Genomic DNA, 25,781 nt, shown 5'->3' with positions numbered 1-25,781 from the left:
TCACTCTTATATCCAGTTCCAGGCTATCTGACTCTATGTTCTGGAATCCTCTTATCAGTGTACACACACACACACACACACACACACACACACATACACACACACACACACATTCACATATACACATAATTTAAACTAAAATAACATTGAAAAGAAGAAAACAAAACAAAAACTGACATAAACAAAGGAGGATATATTAATCTTACTAACCCCAAAATCCAAATTGGTGAGCCAAAACAAACAAAAAAACCATACAAATTACGTGCTGAAAGTACCAGATTAGAACTGAGGAAAACAGGGATGGGTCTGTCAATGAGCCATGCTCTTGTTTTTGTCACAAAGACAGGCAAAAACTCCAGCTCCAAACCTGAGAGCCTCTCTTCAGAGGCTACAGCTGGAATAGATCTGCACCCTCCATTTTTCTGGATTTTGTACATGATGCATATGCAATCCCAGAGTCCCGACAGTGTTTTAAAAAAAAAAAGGAAAAAGGACCATAGGCTGGAGAGATGGCTCAGTGGTTAAGAGCACTGGCTGCTCTTCCAGAGGTCCTGAGTTCAATTCCCAGCAACCACATGGGGGCTCACAACCATCTATAATGTGATCCGATGCCCTCTTCTGGCCTGCAGATGTACACGCAGGCAGAGCACTGAATACATAATAATAAATAAATAAATCTTTAAAAAAAAAAAAAAAAGGAGGGCCATATCTACAACAGCAAGACTTGAAATCTCCCAAACTCAAAACCCAGCCCTGTCAAAAGCACAATCCATACAACTAAACTCTACCACTTCAGAGCACTCGCCTGAATGTCATGATCACTTCTATTCTGAATATGATGCTTCCAATGATACCTGAAATCAATTGATGATAATGCCCAGTTGATTTACTACAGAACAAGACTGATTATCTCTAGGCAGGATTTATTGCCCAACAGCTCACCATTCCCTGACAGTGCTTTAACAAAGATTAACAGTGGTTTTTTTTTTTAAATAAGTAATACGGTTATTACCAACAGATTACATACCAATTGTCTTTTATGTAGATGTACTTTAGAAATGTTTAAGAATTTTGTTCTTTAAAATGCTATTACTTTGCATTTTGTTCCAGGGCATTCTTGGCTCAGGTTTTGCATTGAAAGTCCAGGAGCAGCACCGCCAGAAACATTTTGAGAAAAGAAGGAACCCAGCTGCCAACCTCATTCAGGTAAATGGCAGTGGTAGGTAGACGGCAACGTCTGTCTCCGGAAGAACGTGTTGGGTCATTTTCCAGCCGCTGCGGTTCATTGCCTCCTAGGGCTACTTTCTGTTTTGTTTTAAAAAGTAAAATCCAATCAAAGTTTAATGAACTGTCTCAAATTTGAGCAGGTGTTATTCCCAAATAACAACAACAAAGTGTATTTTTCAGAAAATGGTCTCTGTGTTGTTTAGATTAATTAACCAGTACCCGCAACACTGTGCAGAGGTCACCAGCTGTGTCACTCCTGGAAGGACCTAATGTATTTTATGAATCACACACCATGGGAAACATAATTGGTCATTAAGTGATGAAGCAGAATCCAGCACCATTCCTGGCATTCCTGTGACTTTCTCTAGCCCATTATATGCTACTATTGCAAAGAAGACACGTGTTTAAAAAGTTGAGGTTTAGTGTCTATGGAATTGCTTTCAACACATGTAGGGAGATGGCCTGAAGTGCATTAATGTTTGAGAATATTAGTTAATAAGCATATTGTTTGAAGCTAGTTCATGATACAAGTTTTGTGTTTGCATTTAACGTTCTATTCGATAACCCAGGATTTGTGACATTATTCTAAAATATGTTTTTGGATCTGCATTAGCGGTATACTGCAGAGTTATGCGTGTCTTCCAGGTCTTTTGGGAATGAAACCAGGTTAAGAACTACAGAGTATTCTTTTTCTAGATCAATGATATGAAGTTAGCATTGCGCAGTCGACACAACAGTCCTACAGTCTAAAGTTATCTCTCTTCCTGGCAAGTAGTTGAAACTCCAGAGTTTGAACCTGGGGATGCTGTTATGTGTATATGATACTCTAGGAGACCTGTTTAGATGTGGCTCTAGCAAGCACATCGCTCTAATTTAGCTCTCAGGGCTGAGTGGCTAAACTCCTCAGTTTAACCACAGTGAACCAACCATCCCACTTGCCTTGGCCCATGTATGTCGCATATGGTCCTTCCAACAGAAAAGAAGCTATGACAGGAAGTGTGTGGCTTAATTATATCTTGAAGGAAATATGTATCTAATGACCAAATAAGGGCACTAGTTTCAAACACAATACTATTTTACAACTGTTGGCAAGAAATGGACCATTGGACAAGAATTCCAAGGCAAACCATTGATTATCATTATTGTTTCAAGGGTTTGAAAAGTAAATAAAAGTCAGGCAGTGGCTGACTTCATCCCGGGTCTAAGAGGCATGCAGATCTCTGTAAGTTAAAGGCCAGCTTAGTCTACATAATGAGTTCCAGGACAGCTAGGACTACACAGAGAAACCCTGTCTCAAAAAAACAAAAACAAAAACAAAAACAACAAAACAAAACAAAAACAAAAGTAAAACAAAATAAAAGATAAATAAATGAGGGATGGAGATATGGCTCAGCACTGAAGATTGCTGGCTGTTATTCCAGAGGACCCTGGTTCAATTCCCACCACCTCCATGATAGGTCATGTCTACCTGTAATTCTAGCTTCCTCTGGCCTCTTAGGCATCAGGCATGCACATGGTACATAGACATCCATGCAGGCAAAATACCCATACACATAAAAATAAAAGAATGAAAGTGTTTTTTAATCACAAATGATTAATAAAAGCTGAAGCTCCTTGGCCAGGAGCTGGGAATGTAGTTCAATGGTGAGCTCTTCTCTAGCCTGCATGAGGCCCTGGGTTGAATCTCCAGGATTGAAGCTAACAGCATAATGCTCGAAGTACACGCGTGCAGGCACACAGCTACGCACCGCCCTTCCTCTTCTCGCCAAAGTGCCTGCTTTCAGATTCCTATGGGTTATTTCTCTTTGCCTTCAATTTTCCTTCACTCTAGAACAGTTCTCCAACCTGTGAGTCCACAACTTGTTCAAGGAGCTCCCAGCATTTCACTGAGCAGCAAGCCCTATATCTGTATAGAACCAATAAAACATCTCCCAGATAGTAAACCTCCTAGAACGTGAGCTGCTCTGTTGGAAAGCAAATCCTTGCAAAAGTCTCCTGGGAGCATCCACCGTGGTGATTGAGAGCTGTGCTGCCAACCCAAGAACCACTAGCACTAGGCCAGTATTTAAAGCTAAGTGAATTAGAGATTAAAAACTGAGTTCTATGGTGGAACTGGACACGTCAAGTGTTCAGTACCTTTAAGTGGTGCACGGGACATACCTTCAAGAATCGTAGCAAGGACTTTTCTCAGCCGCTATGTCCTTATCAATTACTAAAATGTGAGGAACAGTTTCCAGCTGGACTTCAGAACAAATCGTTTTCCCTGAAGCAAACCATTAAAGAAGTGGAATTTCTATGTCTATCATCAAAGTAAGACAACCTAAAATGCTGTGGATATCAACTGAACAGTTTAGCTCAGAGGCCTTGAGCTCCAATTCACGCAACTTGATTATGTAGCGTACTTTGTGATTAGCAAGTGAACATTTAATAAATGAAAGTAATAATAGAGTGAAATTGTTAATTTCACTCAAAATTCCAAACTCTGTGTGACAGAAAAGAGCACAAACTTTAAGACTTAAGAGGCTGAAGAGGTTAAAATCTATACTTAGTTTCAGGAACCAAATACTGAATTTGATAATTTAGGAAGTGGCTGCCAGCTCATTCCCAGTGAAATTTATTTATTTATGCTGCATAGGAATAACATAATATTCACTTGTTCATTAAATCTCCTTTGTATAGTCTTTGAACATTATCCAGGGGGCTAGGCTTTAGTTTGACATTGTAGAAATCTATTTTTTAATTTAAAGGTGAATTTTTTTAAAGGAAAGATTAGGTTGAAAAGCAAGCTTTATCTGCTGATCCTTTCATTTCTTACCCCCACAAACCTGACTGAATATACATAGCATAAAGACCGAATGCCATTTCATTTGTGTTAAGGCTGAGCCACGCTCTTGCCACCAAAGCAAGTGAGATGCGCAAATTGCTTTGTCATTTGGTTGTGAAAGAACTAAATTAGCCAGCATCTCAAGGATTTAGAGGGGAAAAAAGTTTAAAAGCCTAGGAGCTCACAGCAAACTTAACTGTGTCAATATCTTTGTGTGATTCACTTAAATTAACTTTTTGTATAAAGCAGTCTGGGAAAAGAAATCAGCTCTTGGTGACATTCTGAATACCTGCCCAAATGTCACAACTTTTATTAATAATGTCTAAGACTCACAGAGTCTCTTTTAGTGTGCAGAGTCCTTCCAACACGTTATTTCACTTGATCGTCAAGACAGCCTATTCTGAGTTAAGTCTAAATCTTTGCTGTCCGAGTCTAAGTCCAGTGGTCCTTAACTTTATTTCTGGAATTTTTCATACATGTATACAATGTATCTTGGTTATATCCACTCCCACATCCTTCTTCCTACTCATCCTGCTCCCCACCAACACATATCCCTCCCAACATTTTTTTTTAACAACCCACTGAGTCCAATTAGTGCTGTGTATTTGTGCCTGAGCATCAGGTCATCCACTGGGATCCTAGCGCCATCCACCCAGAGAAAATTGGATCTCCTGTGCTACCCACGCTGGAACTTTTAAGCAGTTTGATCTTCTGCATGAAATCCCAGTTGCTATGAGCTCATGACTGCCTTGGTCATGTCATGTCCAAAACACAATATTTCACAGCCCTCCTCCCCATCTTCTGGCTCTTCCATTCTTTCTGGCCCCATTTCTTCAGTGTTTCCTGAGCCTTGGAGCAGATCAGGGATAGGGCTGTGCCCTCCACAGACATTATTGAGATTTTGGGTAGACACCAACAAATTCATCAGAAGTCCATAAAAGTCTTTATTCTAGAGAGACTGAAGCAGTTCAATGTGGACTAATACTAAAAATAAATAAATAAATAAAAATTAAAGATATTCAGCCCTGACAGACCAGTGAGAGAGTAGCTGGCAGATGATCTGGTTGCCATTAAGATATCTAACTCCAAAGAAGGCAAACTGCATATTGAAGGGTTATCTTTGTCTGCTGAACTAACATGCTTGGTCTTCACTCCGCCATCCAGTTATATTAGTTGATGCTTTCTCACCCCTTCACTCAGAGAACAGATTCCAAAAACCAGATCCTAGATATAAAAATACAAAAGCAGAAAATAAAATGGAAGGAAACACGGGATTGTAACAGTATCTCAGAAAGAGCAATTAAAAGGCAAGAGAGAAAGAAAATCAAAAGAAGAACCTCAACGTTTTGTTGAGGTTCAAGACTCAACTAACACAGGTACCTCGAACAGCGTACAGGGAAACTAAGGAGAGGGTTTTTACCAGGAAAAAAGCACCCTGTGCTTCTCTAGACCCAAAAAGCAGTAGTGGCGTCAGTAAAACACTCCACCAAATGCCTGCACTATGAGCCAAAGACTTCATACCAAGATTATCACAGAAAGCCATCAGAACGCTTGAAAAATCAGGCATCTTAAATGCTTTCTGAGCTGAGCATATCCAGAGGGTGAAGAATCAACTGACACTGGAGATCTGTCTAGAAACTCAACACTAAGAACTCATGGGAACAGACTCGTTAGGAAGAAAAACTACTTGCAACCCAGCCCTCTGCACCAAACCAAACCATTTGTGGAGTACGAAAACAATGGAAAAATGTCTAGAAACAGTCAAGAGCCCCAAAATTAACCTATGGTCCTAGTTGCTTCCTTATGCTGTGATAGAACACCATGACCAAAGGCAACTTGGGGAGGAAAGGCTTTATTTGACTCACATGTGCTTATCACACCATCTAGGAACCTCAGGGCAAGAACATGAAGTCAGGAACTGAAACACAGGCCATGCAGGAGTGCCAACTACTGGATGGCTCCCCATGGCGTGCTCAGCCTGCTTTCTTATGACTCCCAAGACCACCTGCCCAGCGGTGGCATCACTCACAGTGGGATGGGACCTTCCATAGCACTCATTAATTTTTAAAAGTGCCCTGCAGACTGGCCCACGTGCTACCTGATAGAGGCATTTTCTCAAGTGAGATGCAGGGATACCAGCAGAGTGAGCAAGAGCTGGGCACACTAGTGGAGAGTACTCAAAGGGTACAAACAAATGTACGTGGAGCTGATAGAGTCTGTTATGCATTTGACTCACAGGGATCTTCTGTTTCTTTTGGAAAGATCAGGAATGCCATAACTTTGTAATAGTCAATAAAATCAAACCACAAAATGGAACAATGAAATCATAACTGTAAATAAAGCAATATGTATATATTGTTACATTTATATATGAATGAGAAGAAAAGTAGTAGCATTTAGTAGTTAGTCAAACTGAATACTCCTGGGCCCAACATACACACACACACACACACACACACACACACACACACACACACACACACATACACACACACACACATACACACACACATACATACACACAAAACTGAAGTATATTGACATTTTTACATTAGCAAACTGGAAGCTATGCTGTGAGATATATAAAAAATGCAAGCGCTAATATCCAAAAGTTGAGATATAAAAATGCTGGCAGGATGAAAGAAAACAAAGATAGGATGTGAGTGGGCTATTTTACTTGTCTTCTGTAATCCAAAATTAGTTAATACTGCCAAAAATTGAAATAGGAACATAAAGCCAGGCATGGTGGCCCACGCCTTTAATCCCAGCACTCCAGAAGCAGAGGCAGGTGGATCACTGTGAGTTCAAGGCCAGCCTGGTCTACCAAGTGAGTTAAGGACAGCCAAGGCTGCACAGAAAAACCTTATCTCACAAAACCAAAAAAAAAAAAAAAAAAAAAAAAAAAAGGAAGGAAGGAAAGAAAGAAAAGAACATAAACTGTAAAGGTAACGCTTCTTAAAAGTAGAAAGAACAACTTCATTATGATCCGCTGACTCACCTGTGGGTGTATACCTGAAAGAACCTAAATCAGCACATCAGAGATGTTTGCACGTCCATGTTTGTTGCATGTGATACACAATAGGCAAGATGCACAGCCAACCTAGTACCCGTCAACAGATGAATGAATAAGGAAAAAGAGATGTATGTACATATATAACATATATACATAAATATGTATATACACAGGATGGAATTTTGTTCATCCATGAGGACAAGGATTGTGCCAATTTCAGGAAAAAGAACGGGACAAAAATATCATCCAGTTAAGCACAATAAGACATACTGCAAGGAGAGCCTATATTTAAATAAATATATTTATATCATAAAAGTAAAATAAGGGACTATTAAGAAGAAGAGAGGAGTTTTGGGATAGGCCAGAGGAAACAAGAGAGGGTGATGGGAGGCTAAACACGAGCCAAGCACTTGGTATGCATGCTTGAAGATGTCATAATGCAAGGTGTTTTTATTATATCCATTACTAAGATAGAAGTTATATACAAATTGAAGAGTGTGAAAGGGCCCATGATTGCTAGTTGACATGCTGGACCTTTCAGGGTTAATATTTTAAAACATGCACTTTGAAAATGTAACCTCAGTTAGTCCACCTTAGGATGGTCAGCTGAAATTTTCTGAGCTAATTTTAGAAAGAGTCAAACTAGTTATATGTGTGCTGCTTCAAACAATATGCGCTGAACACTCCCAATGCAAAGAGCTCTGTGGGTTTTGTACTTTCAGCTCTAGACTACGCTGCCAGAATCGCCCAATGAATAGGAAGTTTGGCTTTCATTTGCTTTCTGTTAACTTGTCCTATGCAGTTACATATGCCATGTAAATTGGTTAATTTGGATCCACAGGGATCTCTGGAGGGAGCTATTTTATTTTATACTGTGTGATTTGGGCTTTAAATACAGGAACATCGGGTACTGGGGCATATGAATGGGGACTTGAATTTGAATTGTTAGAGGCAATTAGTAGAACTCAAGGGCAGGAGGAAGTTACTAAGAATACAGAAGTATGTGGAAAACACATGTATAAGTAACATATACAGACTGTGTAGGCTGTGTTTAGAAAATATGTGCACATACATATATATATGTATATATATATATTCATATATCCATGTAACCACAATTAATAAAAGAGACCATGGATTTGAAAGAAAGCAAGGATGGATATGTGGAAGGGTATGGACATGGGAAAGGAAAGGAGGAAATGCTCCTATATTATATATTATATATTTATTATATACTATATGTTATATAAGCCTCTGAGATTGAGTTCCTGGCAGTTCATTTCATGGAATTAAGAGGCAGTTTTTACTAGGATAGTTTTACAGAGAGAGGTTGAAGAGAGAACAAGCTAAATACAAGTGAAGACAGAACAAGCTAGAGTATGAGCCAGAAAATTAGGACATATTGCCATCGTTAGTATAAGGCCAAGCAGAGCCGTTCAGTCAGAAGTGAGAGAGGCCAGTTTGAATCAGTCAGCTTGAAGAGGAGTTTGAGACAAAACAGCTATGCTGAATCAGCTAACCAGAGGTCAAGAAGAGCTAGAAAGGGTGAGCTTATTCAGCAGTACGTCTCAAAGTCTGAAAACATACTAGGCTTAAATTAGATTTTACAGAGACAGTAAGCATCCAAAACATTTAAATCAGGCAAATAAAAGTTACCTTTACATCTGGGGACCTTTGGTGGGTGCAAAATGTTGTTTTTAACAAAATCTCAAAGGTTCGATTTTTACCAATAAAAACATGGGAGCCAGATACAGGGGTGAAAGCCTCCTAGCTCAGAGAGGCAGAGAAAGCATCCAGGTGACCTTCCTCCTCAGCCAACATCCAAAAGAAAAATGAGAGAGCTCTTTCCCCTGCCACCTCAAAAACAAAAACAAGAACAAAAAAATCCCTCCAACTGAATGTCCCTTCCTTCTATTTTCTGTGCATCTCCATCTGTCTTCCTGACTTCTTATTCTCTCTAGGATTTTTTTTCCTATGTTTATGCCCTGTCAACTGGGTGCTTACTTTGCCTCTTAACCTTGGGTTGACTTTATTAATCTTGCTTACAAATTTCAAGCAGAGAGCTTTGGATTAGAGGTTTGGTGCAATGACTGAGCCACAACTAGAAACAGGTTTTTCCAATAAATAACACAATTTCAGGGTTCACAGTGTGATCAGATATTCTGAAACACAAGAGAATAGTACAGTCCACACTCTCCACTTCCATGATGCCCATTAACTAATCTCATCTCTAGAATGTCAATTGACCCTTCAGTGTGTCTCACTTACAAGATAATTTTTTTTACAAGAGAAGATGGGACTAAGAGCCCAGCTGTTGAGCACAATTTGATTTAAAAAAATCAAGAAACTAGGTTATATTGTAAGACAAGCCTTCAATTCTTCAGGCTCTATTTTTCCCCAATGGTTTGTGTCACATAACAGGTGATATCTGTCACCTGCGTCTTGTTTGATGTATTGTTATGCATTTTTCCACTAGTGTTCAATGACACAGTACTGCCAATTGTGTCTAGTTGTACAAAAGTCTTACTTTCAGAGTCCTGATCTTATATATGCCTCATGCCTCTATGGAAACTGTTTAATTAAAGTAAGCATCTTACTTTCCCACCCATTGAGGACCGGCGGTCCTCACTGCAACAGAAACAAATTCATTAAGTCCAGCTTGTAGCCTCAGCACTTAGGAGGCTGAGGCTGGCAATCATCACATGTCAAGGCCAGCTTATGCTACAGTGGTGAGACTTTGTCTCCAATGACCAAAATTGACAATAATAGCAATATATCTGTGTTTTGTTAATTTTCCTACATGACTCTAAACATTTTGTGTAAACAACCCCAAACATTAAAATTTCAAGGTAACGTAAGATGGCAAACGCCTTAATATCTATAAGGTGTCAAGGTGTGTAGCACAAATCTCCACAGATTTGTCAGCTCAATCAACACAATCCATGTGGGTAAGCATTCAGGCAAAGAATCCTGCTTGAAAATGTAAACAAACAAAAATGTTTGGAAACATAAAATCCCTCAGGTTCTACTGTATGCCTTTCTAATTTTTCATGTCACTTCCTGAGTATTTTGCCGAAATATAATGTGCAAGCATAGATGAGTACATCTCCTAGGTGAACCAAGTAGCTCTAAGCAGCCTTGATTAACCAGCACTGAGAAAAAACAAAACATGACCAAAACAGGGCTTCTTGGATACCCTCTCTCCATCACTATCCCACCAGGGGAACTGCTATGCTACCTTCTGACAGAATAGAGCATGACTCCGTGTTTGCGCAACTTAATGGAAAGTGATCTGTTTTGTCTTGCTTATAACACAGAGCATCACTCACCAGGAGCCCATGCATTCTACCATAGTTACAGTGAACTGTTACTATGTAGACACATTGCAATATGTGACCATGTTACAAGGTTTCGATTTACACTACTATTGATAGATATATGAGCATTTCCAGCTTTAATTGAAAAGCCAAAATGGAGTGGATACCTTTTGGTGAATGTATTTAAGCAATATCTATTGAATCTACCTGAGAATAAATGTCTGTATCATAATGCATTCATACATCCAACCTCAATAATACTACCAGACAGTTTTTCAAAGTAGTCATAGCAATTTTTAATCTTTGTTCAACTCAGTGTTATTCTTAGAATATAGAATATAATTAGATCATTTTTTTCTTCACTGTGTTTCAAAGTAGTGACTGATGGTTGTACAGTAGGGAAGAAGCCCATGTGGATGATTTTACCACATAAAACAGAATGCTTCAAGTAATGAATCATAATACAAGGTTTCTCCAAAGAAACCGGAGCAAATTTTTGACTGTGTATTTAGAGGTATTTGCAGGCTCATTGTAAAAATAAATAAACTTACCAAACTCTGCATGGAAAAGTAAGTGTAGGTGATTCCTCAAATGGACAGTTCATAAGTTCTTCCAAGCACTTCCATCAAGGAGGTCAGGAATATGCACAGTGGAGGTTATGACCAAGAGTCACTCAACTGAAGACACCAGCTCAGCTTTCCCAACCTTGATTGAACCCTTTACCTGACATTCATTGTCTCATCTACAAAGATGAGGCTCTTCGTTCACTTTTGTTGTAAGGATCACATCACAATGCTTTATATTTTGTATGCCATGAATGATCCTGCAATGTAAGCAAGCCTATGTTTCATGTCAAAGTCACATAAACATTTTCTTAGATGATAATATTAACTCCTTGTGTACTTTTCAATTATAACCTGACAGAATATTTCCCCTTTATCTTGTTTTAGTCAATTTTTTGTTATCACTATCACTTTTCAGCTTAGAAGTATTGCATAATTCAACTCACAGATTTATTTAAGTCATCACTACATTCTAGAGGTTGTTGGTTTATGAGGCCACTAGGTTCGTGTGATTTCCTTGCCTCTGTCCTGTCAGCTATCAACTAAACACCAGCCCCTGAAGTGCACCTTTATGATCAGACAGTTGAACCAGTATCTAGGACATTAGTATTTGTTTTATCAGTTAATCATCCCTCATTTTGTTTCAGACAATGCATCCTTTTTCCTCACCATTTCTAGACTTGTCTTATATTAGTGTTTAACATTTTTGCTTTTTGGTGTAAATTGTTTTGAAAAGTCATTCTGATGAAACAGAATATGTGTAACAACCAAGTGAAAATGCCAAAGTAGCCTCTGGATCTGCTTCTTCTTTGGGACATGTATCAGGACTACACATAAAGAGGAAAAGAGTCTTAACATATAGTAACTAAACAATTCTCCATTCTGTTCCCTGCTCTTTCTTGCACTCCCATGTGCCGTATGCAGTGCGTTTGGCGTAGTTATGCAGCTGATGAGAAATCTGTTTCCATTGCAACCTGGAAGCCACACCTGAAGGCCTTGCACACCTGCAGCCCTACCAAGTAGGTATCAGTGGGATGGCCGGTCCTAGAGTTGCGTCTTTTCTATTTTGTTAAACAAACCATGTGTGTGCGAAAAGTCCCATCCTGGGATTGGTCTTATTGTCTCTATTGCTTTCAAAGATGCTTAAACTATTTAACAGCAACTCAACCATAGCACAATGTAAAATCAGCATCGTTCCTTATCAACCATAGGCCATGACTGAAGTCTTAACATGAATTATACAGAGATGTAGTAGTTTTCTAATATCTCATCTTATGAAACAATAGTTCCTGAAAGACAACAATCAAAAAAGAAAAAAGTAAAAAAAAAAGAAAGAAAGAAAGACAACAATCACCTGATTCATCACCCAATTTTACAGGGAGATTACTTGGAATCATATGCATATATGATATTTATACATATACATATATGAATCATATATGAATCATCTTTGGGAAATTTCCTGGATAAATGTATAAGAGGAAGCCCAGTTGGAAACCTGATGGAGGGTCTCAAGTGACAGAAGACAGTGGTCTGTTGTCATATGTGATTATCTGGCTTCCCACTTACTGCAGTTTTGGATTAAAAGTCATTCCAAGGTCTGAGAACACTTAGTGATAAATCAAATTCTCTAAGAGAGTCACCTAGTATGTTGCTCATATGCTACTTCCCTCTAATATTTTCCCTGTTTGCAGTGGGGCAGAGGTGGGAGAAGATTGATTCAAATGCCCATCTTTAGCCTGGTCCCTTGAGCCCATCGGCCATGCCTTCACTCACTTGTCCCTGCAGCCTCATGTTTCAGCCTCACTTACTGAAAAACCATGACTCATCCCACACAGAGCAGTCACTGGTTCCATGCACAGAACCTGAATTTCCTGCCACAAAACCTCCCCAGAGATACTTCACTATTCTTGTGGTTCATAAGCATTACTGTTGTTATTGTTGCTCTTTCTTAAATCAGTGAGATGTGACGGAAATCATGGCTTCTTCCCAAGAATAATATCCAATGCACACACAAAAATATCAGAACTCTGCCTACAATTTTAATGTATTCTCAAACTCCCTGAAGCCAAGTTCACAACCTTTGCTTCAGAAAGAAAACCTACTTCAGTCAAGTTTCTGTTTATGAGGAGAATAATTTACAATAAGCTAGAGGATAGCTTTACTTAAAATTACCTAGCTTACTGAATGCAAGGAGATGTCATGAGAAAGACTAAAACTTCTTTAATTTTACATAGTATATTTCTCCTGGGCATTCATATTTCAGTGGCTCTGCAAAAGAGAGCATTCGCTAATCGGTGTATCCATTCTGCAAGTGCTCACCACATACTTAGTATGCACAGGGTTGTGTTTCTGAGACTAAACAGGAAGCAGTCAGAGAAAAAGCAAAATTAAGTTAAAATCCCATAGCTCAGGAACTAGACACTCAAAAGATGCCAAGACTGAAGTGCAGTGCAAGTAAGTTTTAAGGAGAAGTGTAAATAAGAAAGCAAGTTAGGGCTCATGGGGGCTAAGATGTTCAAGAAATGATCACTGTCAACTTCATCTTCATCCCTGCTAACAATGGCATTGTTGTCATCAGATAGCACCAGATTGGCACTCTGCTTCCTCCATAGTTCTGGGGATGTGCTTCGCTGCTTTCTTTCCCCCAAGCTCATCTCAAGGAGCAGGGTAAAAGGCAGGTCAATGAAACAACTCTTGGAGTCTGGGAGGTGCAGGATACTGGCGATGTTTCTTTCTCTTTCCAGGCTGTAGTTTTCTTCTTATGTACAGTGAACATGAGATCAGAGCCATCTGTGTTTCAAAGCTTTGTTTTAGTGAGAGGAGGATTTATACAGGAAAGTATTTTCCTGATTTTCCTTCTCAAGATGAGTGAAGGCTATATAAAGGGTGAGCCCAGGGAAATATGGTGTCTCAAAGCATGAGTCAGATATTTTAAGAAGCTGTGGGAAATTACCAAGCTGCAAAATGCCGTGGGGTTCTTTGAGAAGTCACAATTCAGACACTAGCTAATATAATACCTTCCCATTTGAGTGTAATACTAGGTTATACAGAAAAGGAAGCCACTTTGCCCAAAGCCCATAATTCATTTGTAGGGGAGTCACACTACACCATGCTACCACTGCCCAGCCCTGCCCAAATGAGTGATTGGTTGCAAATGCCACCCACTTGGAGCTCAGTTAGATCTTCTAGACATCTTATTTATTCCATTCTTCATAGAAAAGCAAAAAAAAATCTACTTCAGTAAGTGACTGAAAAACATGACCACAGCCACAGATTAATTGTCCCAAGCCTTGGTCCCAAAAGTATGCCCAAGACACAGGGACTGCAGCTACACTGGAATCAGCAACACTCTGAGAGCCTTTGTCAGGCTTCTTTGAGCAGAACCATGGTTTTCTTAAGCAAACAGTGTGTGGTGTTCTGCTGTGTGGGGGCAGTACTGGATTTTTCAAGTAATGTTGTGCTGTCTCCAATCTGCCACAAAGAACATATGTTTGAAAGCTATGTGCAGTTATTATAAATAGCATTGCTTCTATGGACTGTACTTTTAAAGGGGTAACTTAAGGGTACCTGAGTCCCCTGTCTCCTATTTGGGCCATTGTCCAATGCTGTAAATGTATTCACTGGTTTATCATCATTTCTCTTCTGTCTCTGCACGCACCTGAAGGAAAGAACAAGGGGAGGCATCAAGCAGGTTTGTGATTTCTCTTTTGCTATGCCTTTGTTTATAAATCAGATGCCTAACAGATGTTTTAAATGTGCCTCATGAGTAAAAAAAAAATCGATCAACAAATACAAGATGATTAAAAGTGACCTTTCACAAGATGGCCTGCAAAGTTTACTACATTTTATTGATTTCTTTTTCCCTCCTTGGGAATAGAAGCATTCTTTTTCCTAACCCACTCAGTGTTTTTTAATAGTCTGTAAGGCCTGAAATGTGTTGGGGGTAAAATAATCACAGCCTTTTGGTTATTATTGTCCCGAAGCAGAAGACCTTCCAAAAGTATTCAAATGGAGTTATCTAAATTGTTTCTGAATGGGCAGTGGTCTAGAATAGAGTTTCCTACATTAGTATGCTTTCCTTGAGATAAATTTTTCTTTGATTCTTTTTTTTTTTTCAAGAGGTACAGTAGTGACAAGAGGCAAGAACCACCTGTGTGGGTAGTCTCCAGCCCATGGAGCAGCATAGTTTCCTCAGGTTATCAGTTTCACAGAAGGGGGTCTCATCTTCAGGAAGAAGCCACCCCCAGCCCCACTACTTCCCCCAGGTGACTCAAGTCTGTTCCTTCTTGAAATACCCAGAGGGACCAGAAGCCAAGAGTAATAAATCATAAGTACCAGGAGAGGTCTGAACTGGGGAACAAGGCCTGAAGGGCAAGGCCAGGTAGATCCCCACACTGGAGTGTAAGCGCCAACAGACAGAAGCAACAAAAAATAGGAGTTGCCTGGAAAAAAAAGAAAGAGCATCAGGCGTTTTTTTTATATGTTTTCCTATCATTGCCTTTTGCTTCAGTAAAGAGAACACAAGGCATTCTCTTGCCCTGAGCTAGCTTCTAGTGAGGGTCTATGATGACATCAACTATAAAATATTTATACAGTACTGAATTAGTTCTAAAGCTTGGAGTGGTAGGGCTCTCTGTATTAGCTGTTTCTGCATTAATCCTTTAAAAATAAATTCCCAGAGTAAGACATGCATGGTGGCAGGTGCTGGATATGGTATCTGACATAGCCTCAAGTTCTCCCTGTGAGCAAGTGAGCCAATGCATTGAGGACTCTTTCTGACTTCAGAATGATAAGAGTTAGAGCAAAGCATGCTGGGTATTAGTGAGTGGTGATTTCAGGAAGTTGTTGCTACCCAAAGACTTGTTCTTTTCAAGAGGTATTTCTAGTCAAAGAGCAATGTAGTCTTCACGTCAAGCACCATCTTTTCATAGGCATCTGAGAGTCAAGTTTACTCTTCTTGGTGATATTTAAAAGGCTTTGTTTCAGAACAATTAATCTGCAGTTTATCCAAAAGGTAACTTGTCTCCAAAAGCTAAGAGCAGAACTCTCTTTGGCATGGGTTATAGAGCAACTTGGGAAGACGGTCACATTTCTTGGCTTCATCCTTCAAAACGGAGCTTTGATGACCAAAGGGGAAATCAAAAGTCATGTATAGATGTTTGAATAAACATGACCTTTTTGGCAATTCTGAGACAGGGGACACTTTGGCCCAATAATAAACACATTTCCCCAATGTTAGCATATCATAAAACAAAGACAATTTTAAAATCAAGCTTCTGCTTACTAGAACACACACACACACACACACACACACACACACACACACACACACACACACTAACCACCACCACCAAAAAAAAAAAAATCTTTAAGTCAGCTGTCACAACTCAAAGTTTAGCAATCAAATTCCCAGAGTTTCCTGATATCATGTCTACCTAAAATGTTAAAATCTATTTAACAGACTTATGACTAAGTTTGTTAAAGATAGTTCACTTGTAGATTTGAATGTGTGTGGAACTACTCAACTAGGTTCACGACTTAGATAATGACAGCATGGCATTCTTCGATTCTCCACAGGCATTGAATATTTGAGAAAACCAACCCTGAAACCAGACCTATATCACTACTTAATTTTTGAAGCTTCCTACCTTTCATCCTCTTGCTCCTCAATCATTTACTGCATCTCCCATGTAAGGTGATAACAGAGAATATGGCTAATAAACTCTTCTTAGTTGGAAGAATAAAATTTTCCTGACTCCAAGTACTTCTTGAAAACCACAGCCAAAAAACAGAGAGAAAGAAATAGAAGATAATATTAACAATTAGAAACATTGCAGTTGGGCTAGAGAGATGGTTCAGCAGTTATGAGCACGTGTTACTCTTGCAAAGGACCCACACCCAGTTCCCAGCACTCATGTCAGGGGACTTACACATGTAACTGTAGCTCTTCCAGCCTCTGTAGTCACTTCATTTAAAGTTAACATACCCATACATAGGCATACATATGCACATAATAAAAAAATTAATCACTAAAAACCAAGACACTGAACCTGAAGGAAATAAGCTGGAAGCTTCTTTATTTTCTATTAATTGACACACACTATTTTAAGGAGTATGTATATTGAAGCTCTCATTGTATTAGCCTTAGCTTTTCCCATGCACTCCATCAGCAACAGAATGTATAATATTGCAATAATGAATGCAGAAAAACTACTGTAATGGTGATAACAGCAGTAGCATCATAGAAAGTTTTAAAAGGCCCTTACTGAGGCAAAATATGCCCAACAAGAAGTATATTTATAAGGATGCTCTTCCTTAGAGAAGAGCGATTATGAGTTTGGAATAATGTTAATTAAAGCTTGACCTCATTTCAAATGAATGAATTAATTGGTACCACCCAAGTGCAGAGTCCTTCGCTGACTTTGTGGTCATTGGGTTATTGATGCTGTTTAGATAAACAGAACAGGCGAGTGTCAGCCCCAGTAGGAACTGATTTTTTTTTTCCGCTAGTTCTTTGGATAACTCAGAGCCAGGAATCTCTTAAATCCTTGCTCACGGTCTTTCTGGTGGAAACTGCCGATAAGCTCAACAATGCAGGCAGCAGCATTCTCACAGGCAGCTGGCCACTGAATAAGAGCCCCATGCACAGACAACACAGAATGCAAATGGATGGAGGTCAAACACATTAATGTCACGCTTGATTAATTATGGTCACTGCTTTGGAGAGTTCTTGTTAAAGAGAAGATTTACTTTCATGAAGTTAGGGCATGCTTTAAACAGAGTTTATGACACTTCGGGCTAAGCAACTCTGTGAAAGATACATTTAAAACTGCAAACTATAAGACAGAAAAGAAGCTTTTTATAGATAGAGCTCAACTTGCTGAGTCCATGATGCCATCTTCCTTGGCATTATTATTTTATTACTCTTCTTTCGCCCTGCCTTCCTACTAGAATAGTTTTAATCACAAATGTGTGCTGATGTGTTTACTGATTCTATTCTAATTAATCCTCTTTTTGAGTAGCCTTTAAAACTCACTTTTAAATGGGACAGTACTGTAAATGGAGCACACTGTAATTTTTCAGAGAAAAGAATTTGCTTGTGAACCCATCTGGCCAGCCTACCACAGTGTTTTGACTTAGAGTTCATATTTTTCCTCCCTTATTCCATGACTACATCATCAAACAGTAGCCAGCAAGCCACTGCATTGCTATAAGAAGGCTTGACTTCCTCCTGCCTAATGTGTTACCCCAACACGAGTAGACAATACCAACTGAGGCTGAGGGATTAATGCGAATCTCACCTCCTCTATCCTGTCTTCTCAGTGAGCAATGGCTGACCGTGTGCCTGCTTCAGTTACACTGCCTTATTTTACAATTATAAAGCACCCCTAACACTGCTTCAGCCTCTAAGACAGCTGACTGTCAAGACTGCTTTAGTACCAGCACCCATGATGCTGACTTCAGATGCATGTCACACAGGTTACGACACAGGTGGTAGTCCTATGACTTTATACCCGTGTACTATGGCCCATTGAGAGCTTTATGCAAACCACTCCAGTGTGAACACACTGTGTGGCTCCTGGGAAAGAACTCTAGACTGCTTGTGGGAGAGATGGTGTGTTCTTACACGTCTTCTGAGTTTATTTTCTACTACTATCTTTCCTTTTGCATATAGTGAATGATCTGCATGTATTGTTGAACTAAACTCTGTGTGAGACTAGACTTTACCTTCCACCCAGCATCATCCGCTGGCTAAATTAGATTCTTTAGAAATTATCTGTCCATGTGTTCACATTGTTTATAGAAGGAAAGGACTTACTATTTTATAAACACCAAGGACGTAGCGAGTAAACAATTTTTGTCTTTACACACTAGGAATTGAGAGCCCTTTCATCTGTTTCTTTTTGAACAGGGATTCAACCTCACAACCATTTACCTATACTAGCCACACAAATCAAGAACTTGTGTGTGTGCATGTGTATGTGCCTGTGTCTGTGCCTCTGTGTGTGTGTGTGTGTGTGTCTGTGTGTGTGTGTGTGTGTGTGTTTAACTTCAAGGCAACTGTTATCTACTCTGTTGATTTATGCAACTATTCATTCTTAAATTTCCCAATATACTTGATTCCCATTACTTATACTATAGTCCTTGGTAGTTTGTCCAGAAGTTGCTGTATTCTACAATATTTACTTTCCCATTTCATATGAAACAGACCCTAACACATACTAACTATCGTTTATAATGCTTAGTTCCACTCTAATTGTTTCAGCCTAGCCAGAAGAACAGTTGCTGTACCTCAGGCAACACAACTGCACTTGCTGCTTACATACTCTGTCTTCTCATATACAGAAGGGAAAGAAAAAAAAGAAAAAGTAAAGTCAACTGGCTTATCCTTAGAAAAAGAAAGCCCTCGGCACTATGCTGGTGGAGAAATGCTTAGTAATGCGCTGCTCTATTTCCCTCACTCCTAGTAAGTTCTGTAGTAATAAGCAGAAGTTCTTCAGAATGTACACCTCACGGAAGCAGAGGTACCCAGCATCCCAGCTGTTGACATGAGATTTGAGAATGCCAACTAACCTCAGGTGCATGGCCAGGTTCCGCCGCCACTACACCTGGGCCCTGTTTACACACTCACTCTCCTAGGGACTTCGCGAATGAGGTTTTCAGCGCGCTTGTAACTTTCTTTACTGCCTGTTGCCTGCTTTGATACTCTACCACTGGAACCAAAAAGAAAAAAAGAAAAAAGAAAAAAAAAAAAAAAAAAGCAGGCTTAGTCCTGCCAGTCAGCCTGTTGGCGCCTCCTTGTGGCTGGACCACTGCTAAGCTGTTGCACGCGCTGGTTTGTTAATGGCTGGGTTGCCATATTGTGCCTGAGGCAACAGTTTATAGAGTGCTTATCTTATGAAGGGCTAAACCGCTAAGTATGTATAACAGTAGTGACGCGGAGTTATGATGTCAAAGATTCCCTGGCAGGGAGCATCTAAAGGTCGAGTGCATGCTGGGCCACGAGAGTGATTTGGACATCTGGTTCTAGAGAAGGATGGATTGCCTCGCAGAGCAGTTGTGTGGGCTCCCTTGAGCATGGTGCTCAGCTGGGAACATGGGATTGCGTACTAAGATGCTCCAATCAGTGACCATCTCGACCTTTTGGTTACTTTCGCCACAGAGAGACTTCCTTGTTCTCCTGGGAATCATCTTTGGCATGCTTCCTAAAAAATGCTGTGACAGAAAATTTTCCTCAAAAGTCATAGTTATAAATGTCAACAAAACCCAAGAAAGTAATGGAAACTTTTTATATGCCAGTGAAGTGTCTGTAATTTTAATTGATGTGCATTTTCAGTAACAGCCACCTAATCAGTTTATTAGTCGTCTCATCAAGATGCCCTGTTGATTTCCAAAGGGCAAATGAAGTAGAACAACCAATAAGGGGAAACTTTCCGTTAGAGGGCACACAAACAGAACTTTTCCCTGGGGGAAAACTCACTCTGCATTAGGCAGCTGTTCTAAACTTCCCTATTCATGTGTCAAAAGATAAAAGAGAACACTATATTTTTATCTATTTTAGTATGTAATTTGTTGAATTTAATTAAGATTTGTATTTTGCTTTGGTCTAGTTTTGGCTTTGGTCTTTGAGACGAGATCACCCTGTATAATGTTGCTTGGCCTAGAACTTTCTATGTAAACGAGCTGGCCTTAACTCACAGAGATCTATGTGTCACTGCCTTCCAAGTGCTAGGATTAACGGCATGAGCTACCATGCATAGCTGATTTTACTTTTTAATGATAGACATTAGCAAATATTTCTAAAGTCTAGGAAAGCCAAAGGAGAGAGATTGGAGAGATGGCGCAGCAGTTAAGAGCATTGGCTGCTCGACCCAGGTTGGATTCCTAGTACCCATACAGTGACTCACAACTATATGTAACTTCATTTCCAGGGGATTTGACGTCCTTTACTGGCCTCTGTGCACCAGGCATACACAAGGTACACAGACAGACAGACAGACAGAATACCCATATACACAAAATAAAATAAAGAAAACCAAAAGGGAAATGGTATCTAGAATTAACACAATATTTTTTAATGTGCTTAGATTTAAAGAATGCGTCCCCATTTTTCATTGTAGAGGTAATGTAAATATATTTTACAGGAGCAATTTTTGAACATTTTGTCATCATAAAATAAATCATGGGAAATTTGATGCTGTTTTATTTTACATTTTTTTTCCTTTTTCAAATTGCAGTTCTTAAAAAAGAATAAAATAGAATATATATTGTTTCATGATTTTTTTTTTACCAGTTTCTTGTTCATTTAGTAGGGATAGGAAAAAGCTATAGTTTTCTGACTTCCAAATCTACCTTCTATCTAATTAGCATTAATTCCAGAAAGGTAAGAAACAAGATCAAACACACTGAGGACACTTGGAGTGGTGGCTGTGTCCAATCGAGCCAGCCATTTATTGAAATAAAAGTGCAATATTGAGCCGGGCGTGGTGGCACACGCCTTTAATCCCAGCACTCGGGAGGCAGAGGCAGGTGGATCCCTGTGAGTTCGAGGCCAGCCTGGTCTACAAAGTGAGTCCAGGACAGCCAAGGCTACACAAAGAGACCCTGTCTTGAAAAACCAAAAAAAAAAAAAAGTGCAATATTGAACATGTGTTTCCTGAACTATATCATCATAAATTTAAATTATGGTACAGATACACTGAATTAACAAAAATAAAAAAATATTGGAAATGATTATACTTAAAAACTTTTTAAATTAAAGTAGAAATTTTGACCTATCTCTTTGACAGATTTCTCTAAATAATTTAAGGATTTGGGATAGTCTGGAGAACCTGGTCTGAGTGCAGAACTATGTGGTCTTAAAATGTTTTCTGTGGCTGTTGTTTAATGTAATGTATCGTTTAGTCACACATTCGTCAAGTATAGATAACCCTTGTGATTGATGGGGCTGTTGTATAGTACTCTTGAACTCACATGACCTCACCACAAAACTGCCCAGCCTGCATGTGCCTTCAGCTGGTTGTGCTGGAAGTGGCTGTGCCTGCCTTGGGGACAAGAGATGTCAGCTGCATGGTCAACTCCCTTAGTGTTAACGAGTCTCTCTGACCACCATTGTTCATGCCTTGATTTGTTTTCATGTAAACAAATTCACATCAAACATGGTACCTCTTGAGAACAGCAGATGTTAAGCAACTAGGCTTGGGAAAACAAATGTTACTATCTCTTGTTAGCTGCCAAACACATATCCACTAAACACATTTGCTGTTGGCATGCTGCAGCTGGGGACAGTGGACACTGCGGTAAGTGGAAAAGACGGGGCCTTCACTTGGTCTCAGACAGTCCTTATCCATAAGCACGCTGCCTTCATCCCCCACAAAGGCCACAGCATGACTCACGGGAGCTGTGCTAAGCAACTCAGCCTCAGATCCATTGCCCATTATTTCTTCAGTCCCTGAGGAGCACTGGGCCCTTCACATTGATAACAAGTGTGTTGCTTTCTAATGAATAGCACAGCAGTCTACAAAAGAAACAAGAAAACAAGGTTGGGGTGCGTAACACTGTGCACAGTTCATTTGATTGCTATAAAAAGCCCTTAGAGATCTTACTCTTGTCCTCACATGAGCCAGAGAAGTGCACAGCATCTGTCTCCATAATTTCTACCTGCTCCTCCTAGCACATCACACAAGACACACGTCTTAACCATGAAAGGCTGAAGATGTGTTCTGGATTTTGTTGTTAATACACCCTCGGTCATCCCACACGGCAGCTCGATCCTGCCTAACATCAGAGAACAAAATGTCTAAACGAATGTGATTTTGCCAGTAGCTGCCACAGCAAATCAATAGCTTGTTTCATGGCAGGAAATTGTGCTAGTGAACATCGCCATCTCTTTCTGTCAATCATCTCGTTCATTACATGTTGAGGCCGTTCCACCCTGTGTGGTTTCTTTTGCCAAGAATGAAGGAACAACGTAATGTCAAGTGTCACGTATTTTAGTATATGTGTGCCGTGCTGTCGATTGCCTTGAGATTGCATGAATTTATGGATATCATAATCTTGCCTGGGATATACAATGCATGCTGAATGTAGGTACATATATACAATCCCCGTTTACCTGTAGAGGTGCTTAGGAACTACAAAGAAAGATCTCCCAAACAAACAAACAAAAGGAATTAAAAAAAAAAAAACTCAACAATGGAGGGGAAAGCTACAATCACTCAACAGCTTCAGTGAAATTGGGTACAAAGCGCTGTACCTCGTCATTTTTCCTTCCTGCATAAATCCAAGAAGCATGCTTATATTCATAAGAGTGAGAGTGATCCCAAATGAATACCAACACCGTGACTGAATAAAGTTCTTTTTTTTTTTTCTCAATAAGGGAAATCTATTTCCACGCTCCTACTTGCTGAACATGCTCTTGCCTATCGTTGTACATGGCCTTATTCAGTTTCACCCTACCATTTGCCCGTGAGGAATGGGAGGAGGTTGTTGAGATGGAATAATCACGGCTTTGTTCTCCACAGTCAGAAGCTGAGCTTTAAGGAGCGAGTGCGCATGGCTAGCCCGCGAGGCCAGAGCATTAAGGGCAGACAAGCATCCGTAGGTGACAGGAGGTCCCCGAGCACTGACATCACTGCCGAGGGCAGCCCCACCAAAGTTCAGAAGAGCTGGAGTTTCAACGACCGAACCCGCTTCCGGCCCTCACTGCGCCTCAAGAGTTCGCAGCCAAAGCCTGTGATAGACGGTAAGCCTAGTTTTATGACTGTTTTTAACTTGATAGGCTGCTGTGCAATTATGAAATGATTCATTCTCCATGGTGCCATTAAAGGTACAAAAAAGCAATCCGGGGAAAGAAACTGTTTATTCTTACTGAAAATGTATTCATTGCCCTGGGTGAATTTACAGAGCGTAAGCTGGTTTTCAGAAGCAACTTGGGCAGCTAAGTCTCTATCTCAGAGAAAGCAAGGGCCTGGAAATACAGAACAATGTTAGGGCTTATCCTGTGCAAGGCCCTGGGTTCCATAACTGGTACCACATTTTAAAAGAATGGAAAAGAAAAAAAGAAAAAGAAGAGAACCATTTTGTTAATTCTTTGCTCTTGTCGACACTGTATTTACTTCATCATCACTGTGACCTCCGGGATGGTGTGTGTTATGTCTGGCCAGCCAAGATACAAAGTAGAAAGACTAGCAGGTACTTTGTGAGTATCCAGAAATGTGAGAGAAAGCACCCTTCTAACCACAAGGAAAAAATGTTCTTCTCCCTTCTCCTACAGTCCATCCACCACAACCTCAGAGACTGCTGCGTGTGGTGGAGTTTTCCTGTGCAAAGCTCTGCAGCCTTCAAATGATGCATGAGGTTCTCTCACAAGAGGAATTAACTTCTTTTCTTTATCATCTCACGTGGCAGAAGGTTTCTTGCCAACATTTTATTGAGTGACACATAATTTTCATGTTTATAAAATAGGTTTTTTTTTCATTTAGACATTACTTAGATTTCCTTTTAAGTGTACCCCCCCTTGGGATCCCTTATGCTGGGCAGAGAGCCAGAACCAAATAGCATCTTCCATTAATGCACACGAACTGCAAAGGCCACCAAGCCTTATGGTCTCACTCTCCAGCATAACCTGTGTTTTCCCAGGCCCTCAAAGCTCAGGGGATAAGATGACCATCCAGGGGTCACGGCTGCAGTGATCACAACTCCCTGTAGCAAACCCCTGGAACCTCGGACTGCGAGCCCCTCCCATCTTTCTTAGAGGTCCTCAGGGACCTCCCTTCCACTCTCAAGTGAGCAACATAAGTCCTTCCTTCACACTTATTCACCCTCCACATTGCTACTGGTGTCATGCTCTCCAAATAGATGCTGACCTGATGTGGCCCTACCTGGCAGAGATTACGGCTCCCATCTTAGCGGCAAGGACATGCCGATCCTGCCATGCTTTGCTTTCACCTGTTGCGCTGCTAAGCTGGGGAATGCCCTGTCCTCCGGTGTTGTGGTGTTGTGTACTCCGCATTAAGCCACTTGCAGCATCTTGAGTCACTGCTGGCAGAGATTTTTCAGTCACTCTAGTTTCCATACTTTGCTCCCTTTGAGCAGCCGAGTCTACAGTTACTGGTGATGGGCTTTCTGTTGCACTTGAAATAGACTCACTAATAGAAATGGATACATCCTTTCTGTAGTCTGGCAAATATCAAAGCCATAGCATACACCAAGCATTAGACATATCCACCTACCGGCACCATCTCTACAATACGACCACTGCACGAAACAGTGTCAGATGATAGAAATGATTTGTACTGATGTGAAACGGTGATCACAGGCCAGATGTCATGGCACATGCTTGCAATCTGAACACCTAGAAAGCTGAGGTAGGAGATCATGAGTTCAAGGACAGCATGACTTACATGACAAGACTTGACTCTATCATGACTTTTGGAGCTATGTACATTCACATGTATATAATGTACCTTATATATAGATTTGTGTGTTCATATGAAAAAAGTCTGGAAAACAAATGATATCACAAATATATTGTTTCTACTTTTTTTTCATCTGTATTACTCAGTACCTTCTATAACGAACATGCAACACTTTTGTAATTAGAAATGCAAGGAAGACTTTTTGGCAGATTAAAGAAAAAGTATTCCTTTCACATACTGCCTCTCTCTTCCTCCTACTCTGACAGCCTATGAACTATTGGGTACCAAACTTCTCACTTCAGCTCAGTCTCTTCAGAGAAGTGAAAGGAAGATCTGGTCTCATCTATGGACCAGCTTTCACTCAGTACGTACACAGGTCCTCCAAGGATGCTTAACAGTTGCAAATACAGATTG

The 25,781-nt window shown here is 40.1% G+C and overlaps 1 protein-coding gene across 4 annotated transcripts in view; it reads left to right on the top strand.

Moving 5' to 3' along the window:
- Positions 1–25,781, top strand: part of KCNQ5 (potassium voltage-gated channel subfamily Q member 5) — a 532,656-nt gene that overhangs the window by 443,040 nt on the left and 63,835 nt on the right. For 2 of the 4 annotated variants that reach the window (XM_084753486.1, XM_084753484.1), the window contains exons 7-10: positions 1,111–1,206; positions 11,869–11,963; positions 14,612–14,638; positions 23,472–23,692. In XM_084753486.1, coding sequence (XP_084609612.1) covers positions 1,111–1,206; positions 11,869–11,963; positions 14,612–14,638; positions 23,472–23,692 — 439 coding nt within the window. Of the gene's footprint in view, positions 1–1,110; positions 1,207–11,868; positions 11,964–14,611; positions 14,639–19,415; positions 19,473–23,471; positions 23,693–25,781 lie in introns of all 4 variants that reach the window. The other 2 variants (XM_084753487.1, XM_084753485.1) reach the window with 2 other exon arrangements.

This window comes from Acomys minous (assembly GCF_964271855.1).
Source record: "Acomys minous genome assembly, chromosome: 13".
Taxonomy (NCBI): domain Eukaryota; kingdom Metazoa; phylum Chordata; class Mammalia; order Rodentia; family Muridae; genus Acomys; species Acomys minous.
This window is presented reverse-complemented; position numbering and strand designations above follow the sequence as displayed.